This window comes from Tamandua tetradactyla, chromosome 5, assembly GCF_023851605.1.
Source record: "Tamandua tetradactyla isolate mTamTet1 chromosome 5, mTamTet1.pri, whole genome shotgun sequence".
In the NCBI taxonomy this organism is placed as follows: domain Eukaryota; kingdom Metazoa; phylum Chordata; class Mammalia; order Pilosa; family Myrmecophagidae; genus Tamandua; species Tamandua tetradactyla.
Window position 1 is genome coordinate 90,276,202 of NC_135331.1, and position 17,209 is coordinate 90,293,410.

A 17,209-nucleotide genomic window follows, 5' to 3' on the forward strand; every position below is an offset into this window, starting at 1 on the left:
GTGTGGTGGTGCTGGTGGTGGTACTTCCCAGCCAGGGACTCTACCCAGACTCACTCACACAGCCCTCTCCCCCTTGGCCATTCAGGTACCCCATGGCCACAGACACCCCGGGTAGCACCTAGAAAGGAAGAAAACAAAAGGCCACCCACCCAATATACAGCGAAAACTAAGCTTCAGAGCAGATACAACCTGCAGGGTTTATGAGATGGGGGAAGGCACAGAAGCTGGGTGAGCAGGAAGTAGTCAAAGGTGTGCAGGCCAGGTAGGTGGGGAGGAGGGAAGCTGCTGGGGCCTCCCAGCCGCCATTGCCTCCCAGACAGATTCCTGACCAGCAGGCTCGCCTACTTGGCCCGCCTCCCTCCTCTTCCACTCTCCCGCCACTGGCTCCCCTCCCCTCCCCCACTCCCCTTCCCTCCCCTCCCGCTTCTCCCCCTCCAGGCTACCCACTTCCTCCGCCCTTCCCCCAGCCGTTTTCTCTCTCATTCATCCATCCATTCACCAAACTTTGCTGAGCGCCAAGTCCCCCCCATCTCCTTAGGCCCTGGTACAGGGCTTGGGTGTGGAGAATAAAACAAAGCCCTGGAGGATTCCAGCAAATCCCCTGCATGGTGCTGGCCCCTCCCCCATCCCTTGCCCACCTCCTCCTAAGTCCAGGGTCCCCGCCCCTCGAACTCTCACCCTGTTTTCGCTTCCACCTCCAGACCGAGTCCAGCCCCAGGCATCCCATGTTCTTCTGGGATCTTTCAGGCCGCACCATCCCGCCCATCCCCGGGATTGCGACCCAGGCCCACGCTCTGAGCCTTAGGGAAGGTACAGGGTGAGGGATGAGGGTGGCTTGGAGGGGGGCAATGCCTGGAATCCCGGCCTCAGCCCTGTGGTGTGACCCAGGACACACCTCCCCGGTCAGGGCTGCGCTCCCCTGCCGTGACCCTCTCCTTCAGCCTGCAGAGGAAGAAGGAACTGGCTCTGGAATCGCCCAAACCTCAACTGCAGAATGGGAGGGAGCCTCCCAGTGGTCCCTCTGGGGAGTAGTTATGGAAGACAATCACTCTAGGAGGGCCTGGGGCAGCCAGCCCTGCAGTCATTGTTCCCTATTACTTTATCAGGACATATGCCCACTGGGCTTAGAAAGCAGATAAGACAAGAGAAACAAAACTTAGAGACCACAGAAAAATCCCAAGATATTGGGGCTTATTCACAAACCCATGTGACATGGATGGGAGCAGGTGCTGAAGTGAAGGATTTGAGCCCCAAACATCTAAAGCTAGCTAATGAGCTGACATGACATCCCACCTGAAGCAAACCTAGCCCTGGCTGCACGATGGACCCCAAGAAACATCCCCAACACCCAGAGAACAGGAGCCAACCCCTATCATGGCTGCCCTAGCATGCTTTCTTCCATTGGTTCAAATGGATGGGGGCTTTTGTAAACTACAAACTAATTTTAAAGTGCATCGATGTTCAGCTATTCTGGTAGGAGGGGAGTACTGTGTGTTTGGGGCATTTATCTGCAGAGCTGGTTGCCCTGAACCTTATCAGATATTACTTAAACCAAAGAGACAAACTATTTGCTCCATGTACAGTGTAGGTCTTATACTAGTCCAACTTGTGCCATGGTCAGCAGCTACGACCACCCACTCACCAACAAGCAACCCAGCCAGTCTGTCCCAGCAGAAGGGACCACGTAGCTGTCAGGCAGCTTCTGGCTCCTGATGATAAATCTCAGTGCTATACCGAGGCCTTTATAATAATGGAGACCAATTGAAAAAAAAAAATTTCCCATGATTGGTGGCAAACTATAAAATCTAAATGTAGCGACTGCTAGGAATTAGTCTTTGACCAGGAGAGGATGGATCAGTGCAGGGGTCTTAACCTGGCGCTACCCAAAACAGTTGTCTCCAGAAGGTACGGAAGCTCTCGTGTCTGTCTCAGGTAGGACCCCCCACCCACTCCTATGATGATCTGCTGGGTTTCCTGCCTTTTTTCCAAGAGGTTTAGGGAAAGATGTCTGACCCTCAACCCAATGCCTCAGGCTCGGCTTTTGTGGATACTGGAAGCCATCTTAGTTGATAGTGTTAGAGGCAAAAAATTAAGTAGGGTAAAGTAGAAGTGAGAATGTAGGGGGAGAGGTCACATTTTAAAGAGGGTAGATAGGGAAGGCCCCACTGAGGTAATAATGAAGAGAGCTGGAGGCAGTGAGGGAACGAGCTGTGTGGAGATCTGGGGAAGAGCATGCCAGGCAGAGGCTGCGGCATGTGCAAAGGCCCTGAGGTGGGCTCATACCTGGCAGGTTGGGGAACAGAGAGGAAGCAGGTATAGCTGAAACACAGTAACAGGTAGAGAGGGCTTTAGAGAGGTGAGGGAGCGGATCATTGGGACCTTGTGGTCCATTGGGAGGACTATGGGATGGGAGCCCCTGGAGGATTTTGAGCAGAGGCAGGACATGACTTAGGCTTTAGGTAGAAAGAGATTTTTTTTGTTTGTTTTGATTATTGGTGATGTTTTATTTTTATTTTTCTAATTTTTTATTAATATATATTATATATTTACATACCATGTAATCACCCAAAGTATACAGTGATTCACAATACCATCATATAGCTGTGCATTTATCATCACCATCGACTTTTTTGTGTGAAAAATTACATACAAAAAAGCAATGAATTTCAAAGCACATCGGAACAATTAGTTGTAGAACAGATTTCAGAGTTTGATATGGGTTAGAATTCCACAGTTTTAGGTTTTTTACTACTAGCTGCTCTAAGATACTGGAGACTAAAAGAAATATCAGTATAATGATTCAGCAATCATACTCATTTGTTAAACCCAACCTTCTCTGTATACTCCACCATCACTTTTCATCTTTCTCCCACTCTTTAGGGGTATTTGAGTGATGCCCATTCTAACTTTTGCATGTTGGAAGGGGCTGTTGATGATATGGGATAGGGGGATGGAACTAGCTGATTAGGTAGAAAGAGATTTAATATCGGGAATTAAATGCTTATAAAACCCGTTGGAAGAACTGGAGGAGCCGGCTCCAGGCCGGGCCTCCTGGAATGAAATGACTGAGCAGACCCACTTCTGCCCCAATCAGAAGGGGTGGTAGAATCAGGAAGCCCCATGGGAACTGCCGAGCTGTGACCCGTGGCAGGAGCCCTGCTGCCTCCATAACTGTCTCTTGATCCCCATGAAGCTAGTAACTAGACACTGGCTGTGCTGCAGAAATACCTCATGTCTCCACAGCCCACTCAGCAGCATTTCCCCTGACTTCCTCCTTTCAAATTTCACTCTTTGTTGAGACCTAATTCATATCCAAAACTTGAGCTTCAAAGGAGTGTAATATCCATCTACCCTGTCTGTCACAGCCCCAAAACCGATTTGCAGGTCAGACCCCCTGTTACCTCCACTTACCTCCCAGGACCTCCTGGGATGTTCCACCCATACCCTGGGCTCCTGCCCCCGTGCTTCCCTGGACCCCCATCCCAGCACATACCACACTGGTTAAATTGCCCATATACATTGTCCATTGTGCTACCCCACCAATGTAAGTGAACCTAGTTCAAGGCCACCTCTCCAGAGCCTATCATGGGAGGAGTCACAGTGGAAGTGAAAGAAGGAGAATCTCAAGCTATTTAACCTCCCCAAGCCTCAGTTTTAGTTTCTATAAAATGGGGCAATAGTATTACTGACCTGGTAGGGTTGAGAGATTTAAGAAAAACATTTAGTATAGTGGTTATTAACCACCCTCTCTTCCCCAGGTTTTCCTCGAGGTTGGGCAGGAGCTGGGCCTTCTTGAAGAAAGAAGGAGGCAGATGAAGTCCTTGGTGTCCTGGGGCCCTAAGTGGTTGGGTCACTGACTTGATGGCCGGGGGCAGAGAGGTGCCTGCCTCCTGGGACCTCCTTTTCACTTGCGAGCTTTTCCCTCGAAAGTTGGAACTAGAAAAGGCCCTCCTCCCACTCTAGGCTTGCCAGGCTTCCTGGCAAAAGATCTTGTGGTCAGCAGAGCTGGAGGCTTGTTTCTGCCAGATGACCAGATGCACTAGTAGCTGGGTGGCTCTCCAGGAGAGTGGTCAGTGACTGTGTACCAGGGGCTTTTGACCAGGGTGACCCTGCCTTCCAGGTCAGTCCAGATTGATATGGGCAGGTCAGCTTTATGCCTGTTGCCTGATCATAATTATTGGTATTATCATCATGACTCTTAAGTGTCCTCCTTGTCTGTTAATGCTGAGCATACATATTCTGTGATTCAGTATTTCTTCTAGGTATGATCCCTATAGAAATGTGCACCTTTGCTCACCAAGACAGCAACACTATTCCTAAACTACCCAAATGTCCTTCAACAGAATGGATAAATAAGTTGTGGTACATTCACATCACATAACTGCAACAATGTGAATGAACAATAGTCTGTAACCACATGAAATAATGTAGAGGAATCTCACAGACATAACGTTGAACTAAAGAAACCAACCCAGGAGAGTATGATTCCATTCATACAATGGACACTGACAGGTGAGCTAAATGATGCTGTTAGAAGTCAGAGTGATGGTTACACAAGGGGTATTGGGTTGGCAATATTCTGTTTCTTGATCTGGGTGCTGGTGACACAGTGTGTTCATTATGTGAAAATTCATCGAGCCGGACATGTATGATTTGTGCATTTTATGATGTTTATTTTAAAAAGTAAGTTTACCTTAAAAAGTGCCCTGGTTTGGTTAATAGGTCAGAAAATCACCTGACGCTTGAAAATTCCTGATCCTCTTTGCCCCTCCCATCCACCTCCCATGTTGGGTTAGACACGAGTCACGTCTTCTTACCACCACTACCTGCAGAAAACCACAAATAACTCAACCACTAAATGAAACCATCCACACTGGTCTTTCTTTCTACTTTTCTAAAATGGGTAGCTGATTCAAAAGCAAGAGGTAAAAATGATAAGCAAACCTGGTGACTAGAGAGACACAGTGGAGGAAAAAACCACGAATCCCCAGGGAACGTTAAGGGACACCCCAATTTACCAAAACCTTTCCATTTCCAAACCAGGATTGGGAGATTGCCAGGCTTTTGCTATTCTGCTTACTGAGGCAAAGAAACAACTAACACACATCGGCAAGATTGTCAGTAACCCAGGTGGAAATGAGCTTAAACCTTCAGCTGTCCTGAAAAAACAAAATTGAACCAAACACTCCATTCCCTGATATTCATGTTGGCTTCACTGAAGTTTACTGGGCAGCACTTGAGGAAACGGAATAATTTGCATTCGACTGGAAAATGCTACCTGCGGGGAAGATTGGTTCTAATATCAACCAACTCCTCTGGGCTCCCTAGGCCCTCTGTCAACCTCACTGATGCCCCAGACCTAGAACAGCTCTTTTCCCTGGGCTCTTCCCCAAAGCCCCCTACTTATCCAAATCCCATCAAGGTGTTCAGGAGACTTCTTGACCAACCTGGGCTCTAAACCTCTTTCTGACCTTCTGTAGCACCAAGTTTCTCTTTAAATGACTCAATCCCCAAGTTTCAAGATTGAGGTTACTTTGCTTTGTTCACTCCTGGTACGGCAAGAATCTGAACCAGTTCGTGGCAATAAATATTGAATGAATGAGTGAGTGAGTGAACGAATGAATAAATGCTTTCTGCCTCACCACATCTCCCAGATTGTTATTAAGCTCTCCAGTGCCTCCCTGGTTGTGATTCCTCGAGACATGAAATTTGCTGTGGCAGAGACAGCATCTTATTCATCTTTTTATTCCTACCACTCACCCCTCTGCTTAGTAAATACATATTGAAAGAAGGAAAGAAAGTGAATTCAGGACATTTGCAATCCAGAAAGCATGGAGGTGGGAGTCAGTGGGTACAGAGTTATTTGTCTTTCGAGAGTGTGGGTAATCCTGGAGGGGAACAAGCTACTATATTTGCCTCTCCTATTTATTTATACCTGTTTCGTTCCAGAGAGGGGTTGAGGTGGCTTACAAAAGCACACACAACACAAGGTAAAAAACAAGCCAGCGAGGAAATGAGGACGATAGGGAAACTAAGAGCAACAAAAAATAAGATCAAAGTCGGCTTGCTAGAAGTGGGCCAAAAAGTTGGCTGAGTTTTCCCACAGACCATTCGAGGCGGAAGTCCCTCTCTTCTTCCCATCACAGGGAAGGCCACACGCTCCTCTCCGCGCCTCCCCGGACACCAGCCCCCAGGGCCAGGGCCTAGAAGTCTAGGCGACTTTGGGGAGGGCTGTGTCTAGGGGCTTTTGGCTCTCTCGGGACTATCGGGGCCGGACAAGGAAACCCAGGTTGCTGGCAGGGGACCGTGACCTAGGGGTTCTGAGGACCGGAAGGGGAAAGGATAGGAGTTGAGGGCATACTCCTCCACTCTACGCCGCAAAGGCTCCCAAGCGTGCAACTCAACGCCCTCCAGCCAACTCCGTCCGCGGCCTACTAAGCGCGCGCTCCGCTCACGGGTCACAAAGATGGACGGAGCAGCGCGCTTCCACCCCGCCCCACCCCCCACCCAACGGCTCTAGACAAAGGGGCAGGCCGCCCCTCCCCCAGCCTCTCCCTCGCGTTCCCCCTCCTCTCCCCTCTTCACTCCCTTCGGGCGGCCCTTCGGTGACTTCCTCTCCCCTCCTGGGGCGGCCCCGGGACTTCTCGAGAAAGGCGTTTCACCTGGGCGCAGGGCGGGAAGCCAGCGCGCAGAGCACGGCCTCCCGGCCCACTCCCAGCCCGGGCAGGCCCCAGGCCCGCGCCCTAAGCTTTGAACTCGCTCTCTCGGCCCCCAGCGCCTTCCCGCCCAGGCGCCCCGCCCCCACTCGGCCGAGCACGTGCTGCCCCGGCGCCAGGAGCGCCATCCGCTGCCCCGGAGTGGGGGCTGGGCCCACTCCCGACTCTGCTCCCCACCCCCACCGGAAACATTCCTGAAACATTCCTGAAACTAGGAGGCCCGGCCCCTCTGACTCCCCACCCCGCCTCCACTCCGGGCTCAGGGTTTTCCTGGCGTTCCCCCTCCACCGCCAGCTCGTCTCCTGAGGAGGGGGCTGGGCCAGGGCCTCGGCTGACCGGGGAGGAAGGGGAGCAAAGAAAAACATGAGTCACAGCCGTGTGTCACTGGACTGCATTGCAATTCCCTGCATCACGGGAGGTGTGGAGAGCCGCCTCGGGGACCAGAGGCAGGGAGGTGCGCCTGAGTAGGCCCGGGGCCCCGGCCTACAGGGCGCGCCTCCGACAGCGCCCTTTCTTCCCCCACCACCCTCCCCGCCATCTTCCCACTTTGGCTTCCTTCACGTTTGTGCAACAAGTCTTTGTTGAGCCAGGCCCGGGCGCCGGCTGCGCCAGGCTCGGCAGGCATGGCGTGCATAAAACTCAAGACCCTGCCCTCAAAGAGCTTCCAGGCGATCCCTTGCCCACGCTGTTCTTTCTCAAGTCACCGCCGAGGGGGTCAGGGCACAAATTCGAGACCACGTTTCTTAAGAACAGCATCCAGGTCACCGAAAGGAATGAATCCTCGGGTTTACTTGCAAACGAGCCAGTCGTTTGTTCGACCTTACTACTGCACCTTGATTATGGTTCACCAGTGGCCATTAACACATTAAAACTCTGGATTTCGCAAGTTTCACGTTTGAACGTAACAAGACTTGTATTTCAACCCGCCAGCCACGCGCGGGTTGACAGTGAAATGCACATGCTGACACCCGTCCGCCCAGGGGAGATCTACGCGCGGCGCAACCGGGCGAAGGGGGCCGCGGGTAGGCCGCGGAATTCTCCAACGGGCTCATTTCTCTCCACACCCACACGCCTGCTTGGACCTCCGCAGACACGAACGCCCGCCCATATCCACACGCCCGGTGGGGGCGAAGTCCGCACGTCCCGAAGGCCCCTAGAGGTGTCTATCCCCGGGACTCCCGTTCCGGGCAGGAAGGATGTCCTCTCCCCGCAAAAGCTCCTTCAGGATTCCGCCACACCCTTTCCCCTTTATCTCCTGGCCCGCGACTGTGAGGAGTGGGCCCTGGCCTCGTGTAGCCCAAACCGACCTCCCGCGCGCTCGACCCCAGGTTCTGGGAAGCGCGCGGGCCCACCAGGCGTTAGCACCAACCCGCGCAGCAGCGACTGGCCGCCCTTTTAAATCCCCGGGATCATTTGCATGGCCCCGCCCCCTCAGTGACACGGCTGGCGCGGGCGGGCCGGTCCCCCCTGCCCCTGGGTCGCTCTTTTTAAGCTCCCCTGAGCCGGGGCTGCGCTTCTCTAATTGGGACTCCGAGCCGGGGCTATTTCTGGCGCTGGCGCGGCTCCAAGAAGGCGTGAGTTCGCGGCCGCTCCGGTGGCTTCTTTTTTTTTTATAACTATAATTTAATTACATTATTTATTTATTGAGGCCGCGCACGGGCCGTGCCCAGATTCCTGTCCCTCGCCATCCTTCGGGGTAGGGGGAATATTTTTAGCCCCCCCTTGGATCTGACATATAAATACCCCGCGGGGGCCTGGGCGGCGAGCACGCGGCGGAGGCGGCGGCGGTCTCTGAGCGCCTCTGCTCTCTCTCCTGGTTTCAGATCCGCATTTGCTACCAGCGGCGGCGGCGGAGCCAGGCCGGTCCTCAGCGCCCAGCACCGTCGCTCCCGGCAGCCCCGAGCGCGCACCGCAGGCCGGCGGCCGAGCTCGCGGTGAGTTGTCCCCCCGGGCCGCGGCGGCGGCGGAGGGGGACGCCCCCGCCTGCACGCCGCCCCCTCTGCAAGCCGCCCGGGGCTGCAGCGCGCGCCTCCGGCTTTATTCCCAGGCCGGGCAGCGCGAGCGACCGGCGAGGGGGGCCGCGCGGCGCGGCCCGGCGTGGTAGGGAGGGCGCCTGCACCCTTCCCCCGCGCAGCCGGCGCCCGGCGGGAGGCGGGGACCCGGGAAAGGCGCGCTGTGGGGGAGGGGACGCGCGGCTGCGGCGAGCGCGAGTCGTGCACCCGGCGGAGGTCCGTGCACCTCGCGCGGCGGCCACTCCCGCCCGGGCCCGGGCTGGAGGTGGGAGGCGGGGAGAGCAGCAGGCTGCGGCGCAGTGGGGGAGAAGGGGTCGGGCGCCCCCCGCTGACTGGGGAAGTTCTAGAAGTGAGGGGGATGGGAGAATAACCCGCAATTCGTCCCTAACCCACCTCGGTTGCAATTGAGGCCGGGTCGCGGGTCGAGGTTTGAGGCTTCACCCCGACCCCACCTCTGGCCCGGCCCGTGCCTCTTCAGCCCCCAGGGCCAGGCCTGCCCTCCGCCCCCACAAACTGGTTTCTCTGCTTTGCTGGGCTCTGTTGGAACTAGTCCCTTTGACTCCCCGTTTCTGTTATTTTCTGGGGGTTTATTTTGTGGGGAGGGCGCGGAGGGAGGTGGCTTTCTTCCTCTTCCCAGCGCCCGCGCGCGCCAGGTTTCCTGCCCCAAGACGGGCTTGGGTGCCCCCTCTGGCAGGAAGTGGGGCCGGGTGCACCCGCGTGGCGTTGCATGCGGTCGGGGTGCACCGGTTTCCCGCGCCTGCAGGAGCGGCCCGCGCCCCTCCCCCCGCGCTCCCTGGCTCTTTAGTCCGGCCGACTGGCCTGCAGTGGCCCAGTGCAGACACTTGCAGAGTCACCCTGAGGCCGGGCCGAAGTTGAGGGGCCACAGGGACTTAACCAGTCTCTTGGCGCTTACGTGTTTCTGTGCGGGCTAGCTCAGTTGCCTGAAACCTACTCCATCGTGTTCACTCACTTGCTGTGTGACCTTGGCCAATCCATCCTGAGTCTCTGGGCTACTTTTTTTAAAGGGGATCCCCTGAGATGATTCCTAGGATCATTTTTGCAGGCTTCTTAAGCATTTGTGGAGTGTACACTGCATGCACCCTGTATGCAGGGAACAAACTTGAGGTCCTAGGGTTGGTTGGGCCCTAAATGTGGCTTCTCCAGGCCAGGCCTCCCTGATGTTCAGAAACAGGTGGAAGAGACGAGCATTTCTTGGCCGCACTAAAGAGGGCCTTGGGCCTTCTTCATTCACAGCTTGGGGCTTGGCTGGGGGTGGAAGATGGTGGATTAAAGGGTCCCGAACAAGAGGGGTGGGGAAAGTACCGATAGTACAAGAGCTTCCAGGGAGACCTGCTTGGATCCACAGGCAGGCGGGGCCCAGGCTCCCTCAGGTTCCTGGCTGGCTTTGACCAACTGAAACCACCTCTGAAGGGACCCGGGCAGACCGTGTGTGAGTTCAGCACTCATTTAGCTGATTAATTTTGGTGTTTAGTTTTTAAAGGAGACCTGTGGTGTAATATAAGATTCTAATCACCAACTGCAATTACAGAGCAGGCCAAGCCACTAATGATGGAGCAGTATAAATCACCAACCACCTTGTTTAAAAGGGTCTCCAAGTCTGAAGTATTATAAAATAGAGTAATTACCAAGTCTTGCTGTGTGGAGGATCTCTTGAGGCATGAGGATGGGGGCCTTGGGGTACTCAAAAATCACAAGTTTGCAAAAGCATTTTTCCCTCTGATTGGGCTACAAATCTAAAAGGAGGAAGAAAAATCGTTTTCAAATGTTCTGGTTCTCTTTTTGATACAGTGAAGATCCCCCGTGATTTTTAGAAAATGCAGGTGGAGCATGCCTTGCTCACATGAAGTACCATTTAAAGTATGCTTTCAGCTGTTTTCTTAATTTGATCCTTGCAGCAATTCAGATAATTAGGCAGATGCCTTAAGACTACCCCCATTTTATAGAATGGGGTGTTTTCAGAAACGAGCTACCTGTGTGCCCACCCTTCACCCAGGACAAGCAGGGATTGGGTACCAGGAGAGAGCAGTGTACAGCTGCAGGCTACCCAGTCATGTCTGTTTCCCCATCTGTAACTCAGGGACAGTAATTTGGGAAAGGGATGCAGATGTGGGGCGACTTCACTTGAATTGCTAAAAGAGGGTCTTCTTGCAGCAAGAGGTTTTAGGTAAACTCCAAATTAGTAAGGCCCAATCAAGCCTCCAGAAGGAAGGTGTGGGACTAAGGAGGTTTTAGGATTAGCCCTGCGCGGGCTACAGGAAGTCAGCAAGGTCTCAGAAGGGCCCATCTCAGTTAGAGAAGTCCCTGCCGCACGAGTAAGTAGGCATCAGAAAAATCTCATGTGATTCCAGGTTGGAGAATCCTTTTTTCCGTTTTGGGTTTCAGCTATTTCTCCTCATCCTCCCCAAATTGTCCCCATCTTTGAATACACAGTGATTCACCTTAGGAAAGAATGAGTAAAAAGGTGCGGTGTGCACCTGGCCAAAGGTCTTATCCCTTCCACTTAATTTTCTTCCCTAGTCTCCTCTGAACTACCCAGGATATTGATTTTCCCTTAAAGGAAGGGGCATCTGCTGGCTACAGAGGGAGGGGTCCCTGGCATTGCCCCAGGGTGGCCTCACCCATATACAGGTCTGTGGGATGGCTGTGCCTCCTGGGCCTGGGCCCCAGGCCCCGGGAGTGGTGGTGGTTAGCATTGGGGTAGAACAAAGGGCCTTCTCAACGGGAGATAAGGAACTGATTAGTGCCAACTGCCCTGCCCCACCTCATGGCAGCATACTTTGGTGGGCAAAACCCGTCCACTGAGGACGAAGTGGAGACCCTGGTGCCACAGGGAGCAGGCAGTTTCCTGTAGTATGCTTTGGGGGCGGGGGAAATGGGAAGCAGATAAAGGGAGCTGCTACGTTTAACAGTTTGATGCTCCAGCATCCCAGCCATCACTCCTCCACCTGCTCTGCAGAGGGGAAGATGAGTGAGTCGAGCTCGAAGTCCAGCCAGCCCTTGGCCTCTAAGCAGGAAAAGGACGGCACTGAGAAACGAGGGGGGGCAGGCCACGCAAGCAGCCTCCGGTGAGTCCCGGGACAGCGCTGGTAGGGAGTCAGGTGGGTGTCTCAGCCTTTGCCTTGGTTTACCACTTTGGGCTAGGGAGGTGCCAGGCCTCTCAGAGCAGGTGAAAACAGGACTAGAGGGGTGCAGTTATTACTGTATATGTGCTCCACATACACACATGCCCGCATGTGTACATATCCTACACATGTGTGGATCTGGGCAGATCATTCTAAGACCCTGGGAGGAAAGTAAGGCTGAGAACTCAAGGTGGTTTTTGAAGCACTGCTAGAAAGTCCAAGGCAGAAAGGGCCCAGAGGTTATTTAGGCTGGTGCCTAAATAAAGCACCCCCTTCTTTAGTTCCAGTCCATCATAGATCAGTACTTACAACAAAAATGAACTAATGAAGAAATGAATATGTGCATACATAAAAGCCCAGGGTTTTTTTTTACATCATTCAATTCAATATACATAAAAAATACTTTTGCCAATGTGCGACAAAAGTTTTTAAATACCCACTGTTGACTTCTGTACTTCTCATTTTGGACCAGTCACAGAACTCCCAGACCAGCACCTGTTCATGGGAGCCACCCTCTGAAAAGCCCTGGTCTGGGCCTCAGCCTTGGCTCTGTACATGGAAACAGAAGCCCAAGAAGTTGAATAGCCCTGGCAAGTTGGTGGTAGTGGGTTTCAGAGAACCTTGATGCTTGCCCCATGAGGTCCCACGCGGGGATACGGAGGCCAGCTGGCACTATAGGACACTATGGAACTCAGCCAGTCAGGCCCTGGGATGGGGGCCCTGGAATGTCGTGGAGATCTTGGCTTCTTCACAGAGAGGGAGCTGTCGGTGAAGCCCGGTTTTGCCCCTTTACTGGGGAAGAGAAGAGGTGAGGGAGAATTGAGGTCGGTGCTTGCCCCATACCTACCCGGCAGGTTATTAGGCCTGCAGGCCTCAATCTCCCCTGCCTGTAAAATGGAGAGAGTGGTCTGTACTGACCGGTTTCTGGCTCTTTAGGAGACATGAGCTGTGAGAGCTTCATGATGTGTGGTAGAATTCAGCGGCCACCTTCAGCAGCCCCAGCCTCCCCAACCCTCTTCCCAGAGCCCCAGAAGGCTTGGGGGATTGAGGTCGGGGTATGAGTGCAGGGGAAAGCTGTTGGATTACTAGACCGGGTTATAAACAGCTCGTGGGAAACATTTAGGAAACAGTAGCCTGACGTGCCTTTACTGCCCAGCTTCTATGCATTATGCAGAAGCTTTTTATTCTATCTCAGGCTTATTAAAATTTTAGTGGCAACAGCTTCAGGGATCTCTGGGGTCCTGGGCATCATTCCTTTCCCTTGGGAGACAGCCTGGAGGGGATCCAGGCTTACAGGTGGAGGCAGGAGTTTCCCTGAGAGGGAGGGAATCCTTTTCCCTCTTCTGCATCTCCAGTACAGGCTGGCAGAGAAGGGAACAGAGGCCAGTTACAGGCAACAATCATGGCTCTATTTAATTTTCATGACAGCTTGTGAGTTAGGACTTGTAAATCATGTCACTGATTCATAAATGAGGAAACTGAGGCTCAGGCATTAAGCGTCTTGCCCAGAATCTTCTAGCCAGTCAGTGACAGAGTTGTCCCACACACCTTCTGGCCTCTTGGTATCATTTTGTTATTGCAGAAACCCTCAGAAGTAAGGGGGAATCCTTTCTGCGAACACTTTCCATGCTTAGAGGCTTGCGTGCCATGGTTTCTGTGGATCCCTGGGTCAAGGGAGATTACTTGCCAACTTTACCCCTGTGGGGATGGGGCTGAAGGGAGTGGGAGAAGTGGTTACTGTGTCCCTCTGCCTCTGACCGCCCCAGCTGTCTTTGCAGAAGGAGCCCAGCGAAGTGCCAACACCTAAGAGACCTCGGGGCCGACCAAAGGGGAGCAAAAACAAAGGCGCTGCCAAGACCCGGGTGAGGCTTGAAGAGATGGGGCCACACCTCGGCTGATGTATAGTGGATGCCCCTCTCCTTCCTGAGTTTGGGGCAGATGGCCGCAGCTGTGGGGAGCCCTGAAGGGGCTAGTCTGACCTCCCGGCCCTGGCACATGGGCATCTGGTGGCACAGAGACGGGTCTTTGGTAAATTGAGCAAAGTGGGGTGGCAGTTGGCTTGGTGCCCTCCCCAGGACAATGGGGGAATGAAGTCAGAAGCTGCTGCTTCTGGTTTGGAGAAAGGCAAGGTGGGGAAAGGGAAGGGGGCGGCTCCTTCCCTTGGGGTCCCCTGGAGCCTGAGGGGGGTGGGGATAGCAGGGAAGGCCAGATTCATGGTGGCATCGGCCTTTTCAGAGAAGTTGTTTTGCTTTTTTTATTTTATCTTTTTTAAAGACACGACTCATATCCTCTGAGTCATGGGTGGAGGAGGGAGTGGGGGGCGTGTGTGTGTGTCGGGGTGGGGGGGCGAGTGTGGCTGGCCAGTCATCGCCAGCTGGACTCGGGTGGGCCTGCTGGGGTGAGCGTCCTGGGCTGCCCTGTGCAGAGGTGGGTAGCTCTGTGCTTCTGCCCCTCCCTGCTTCCTCCCTCACCATCCGGGGGGCGAGTGGGTCATGAGGTGGGCACTATTAGGGACACTTCTGACTTACTGGATCTTCTCTCTGACTCTAGAAAACCACCACAACTCCAGGGAGGAAACCGAGGGGCAGACCCAAAAAACTGGTAGGTGAAGGAAGTGGCTGCTGCTTGCCTCCTGGACTCTTTGGAGGAGGGAATTAAAAACGGTGGTGCCTGGTCCCATGCCCCCAAAATGTAGGGACTGCTCAGCCCAGGGCTTTTAAAGCATTGTCCTGGTGAGACGTGAGGGGTCCCAGGTACAAAACAGACCCCTCTGTTTGGGGTTGTTACCTCCGTCTCTTCTCTGCTCCTGGAACAGAACTTAGAGGGACGTTTGGAGGTCATCTAGTCTGCCGCCTCCCCCAAACAGTTGAGGAAAGTGAGGCCATGCAGGGGGAGGGGCTCAGTTTGTTCTCACCATCATCCTTTTGGGAAAGGCAGAGTGCGAAGGGGACAAAACTGCAAAGGAACTCGGTCCTGGGGGCTTGGTGCTGGGTGCGAGTTGTGATATTATGGTCGCTCTACATCTCGGGGGCCCCATCCATCTCTGTGCCCCCAAATAGCTGGTGGCAGAGGCCTGTGGACCAGCTAGGGTCTGCCTCCAGGGGTGCCAGCCTTCCTCCCAGCCCTCTTCTATCCCCAACCTGCCCCTTCACCTCCCAAGGCATTCATTCCTCGAGCTGAGCCACCAACAGGGTGGGGGTGGCCAGAGGGGCGCTGGCCAGGCCCCAGGAGTGAGTAACAGGAAACAAGTTGTTTTGGAGTTTGTGCCTGGCATGGGGGCCTTCAGCCCGTGCGGTGTCCCAACATTCCCGCCCAGTGAGTGAGCCTCGGCGGCACACAACTTCCCCTTCCTCTCTGTCCTGGCCTGGGGTCAACCTGTGGCCACCCAGAGCAGCTTGGTACTCTGGGACTACCCTCAGCCCAGCACCTGCTCTAGCCATCCAAGACCCCCCACCCCACCCCAATTGAGCTGCCCCTCACCCGCTCTTCCCGCCCTTCTCCCTCCCATCAAGAGCCAGTCATTTCCTCTGTCCTGTACCCGGTGTCCCTCCCCACCCATGGGCTGGGGGCTGCCTGGGGCCTGGCTCCTGGCTGTGTGAAGAGCAGCATGTGTGCGGTTTTTTTTTCCCTCCCTTTAAATTCCTCCTCTTTTTATGAATGAAACCCGGGCCTTGGAGGTTGCTGAGTCACCCACACACTCAGCCCTGACTCATCCCTTCTGGAGAGCCAGGGAGTACAGGGTGGGGTGGGGGCGAGTCTGGCCTGTGTCCCCTCACCCCCAACACCTCCACTTCCACCGCTGGGCTCTGGGGGTGAGGAGGAGGGCCCAAGCCCCAGCCCACGCTGATGGCCCCGCCCACCTCACAGGAGAAAGAGGAAGAAGAGGGCATCTCCCAGGAGTCCTCGGAGGAGGAGCAGTGACCGGACCGCCCACTCCTGCCCCGAGGAGCAGTGCCCTGGGACTGGACAACCTCTCTCCACTCCCACTGCCTCTGCCCCTTCCCCTAGGCCCATGCATCACCACCCCATCCCAGGCACCCCCACTCCTACCCATGCCCTCCCCACCACACTACACAGCACACCAGCCACTACAGGGCCACCTGTGGCCCTGGTGGAGTTTTCCTTAGGTTTTGGTTCCCAGCCACCCTTCCCACACACACGCACACACACACACTTGCCCTCCTGGACAAGGCTGATGTCCCACTTGGCCGCACCCTGCGCCTGCCGTGTCCCCACTCCCTTGGAGGTGGGGGCATTACTGTCTGGTCTCCTAGTTTGGGGGCCCCTTTTCTGTTCCTCCACTCTTCCCTCGGGCTCCCTTAAGGGGGGTCTGGGGGAGCTCCCCTGGCCTTAAAAGGGGCCCAAGCCCCATTTTACTCTGATGTGCCCAATACTGGCAGCAGCAGGTATGGCCAATGCAGGGGGGTGCTCAGGCTCCAAGGATGCCCCCACTCAACCCGTGTCCTTGTCACCAGTGGGGCTCATACCTCCCTTTCCCCACCTTACCTAGGCCCTACAGTGGGTCAAACTGTGACCCTCTCTTGGGGTGCAGGAAGGCACAGGAGGGGGGGGGTCTGAGTCCCCAACGCTTCCTTCTTCACTGAGGCTCTAGCCCATCTTGCCATCACCCTGGAATCTGAGCACACGGCATGATGGAGATGCTGGGTCACCTTTTGTACAGGTGGGGTTGAGGAGGCCCAGGTTCCTGTGGTGGCCACCCAAGCTGGGCTAGGGCCACTTGCCCAAAGCTGCCTGCTTCCACTCCAGGCCTGTTTTCCTCACAGGGGCACTAATGACAAGGAGCTAGCCTTGCCCACTCCCCCCCTACCCCTCCCCACCCCCCAAGGTTCTGGTTCCATCTTTCCTCTGTTCACAAACTACCTCTGGACAGTTGTGTTGTTTTTTTTGTTCGATGTTTCATTCTTAAAACGTCCACCATCGCTGCTGCTGCTACCAGCGCCAAATGTTCACCCTCATTGCCTCCCCCTGTTCTGCCCATATTCCCCTCCCCCAAGATCCTCTTTATGGGGAAGGGGGGCTGGGGTCCAGCAGGCTGGGTCACTGACACCCCAGTCCCCGGGCAGGTGGGGCCCTGCCCCTAGGATGCTGCAGCAGAGTGAGGAGGGGAGGCCTGTGGTGAGCACTGAGGGTGGGGGGGTACCCTCGCCCCCTGTTCTGCCAGGGGAGGGGGTAGGTATTATTTGTCCCAGCCTGGGGCCCTCCTCTGGTTTCCTATTTGCAGTTACTTGAATAAAAAATATATCCTTTTCTGGACTGGCGCCTTTTTCTGTGATAGGTACTGCCTGAGCCTAGAAGGAGGATGGCACTCTGAAGGTGC

The 17,209-nt window shown here is 54.7% G+C and overlaps 1 protein-coding gene across 1 annotated transcript; it reads left to right on the forward strand.

Annotated features, from left to right (window-relative positions):
* The first annotated feature begins 8,154 nt into the window (after positions 1 to 8,154).
* Positions 8,155 to 17,170, forward strand: HMGA1 (high mobility group AT-hook 1). Its single transcript, XM_077161522.1, is given in 7 exon segments — positions 8,155 to 8,290; positions 8,540 to 8,650; positions 11,672 to 11,786; positions 11,789 to 11,847; positions 13,650 to 13,733; positions 14,422 to 14,472; positions 15,739 to 17,170. Coding segments are annotated over 5 exon segments (321 nt in total). The 5' UTR covers positions 8,155 to 8,290; positions 8,540 to 8,650; positions 11,672 to 11,713; the 3' UTR covers positions 15,793 to 17,170.
* The last annotated feature ends 39 nt before the right edge of the window (positions 17,171 to 17,209 follow it).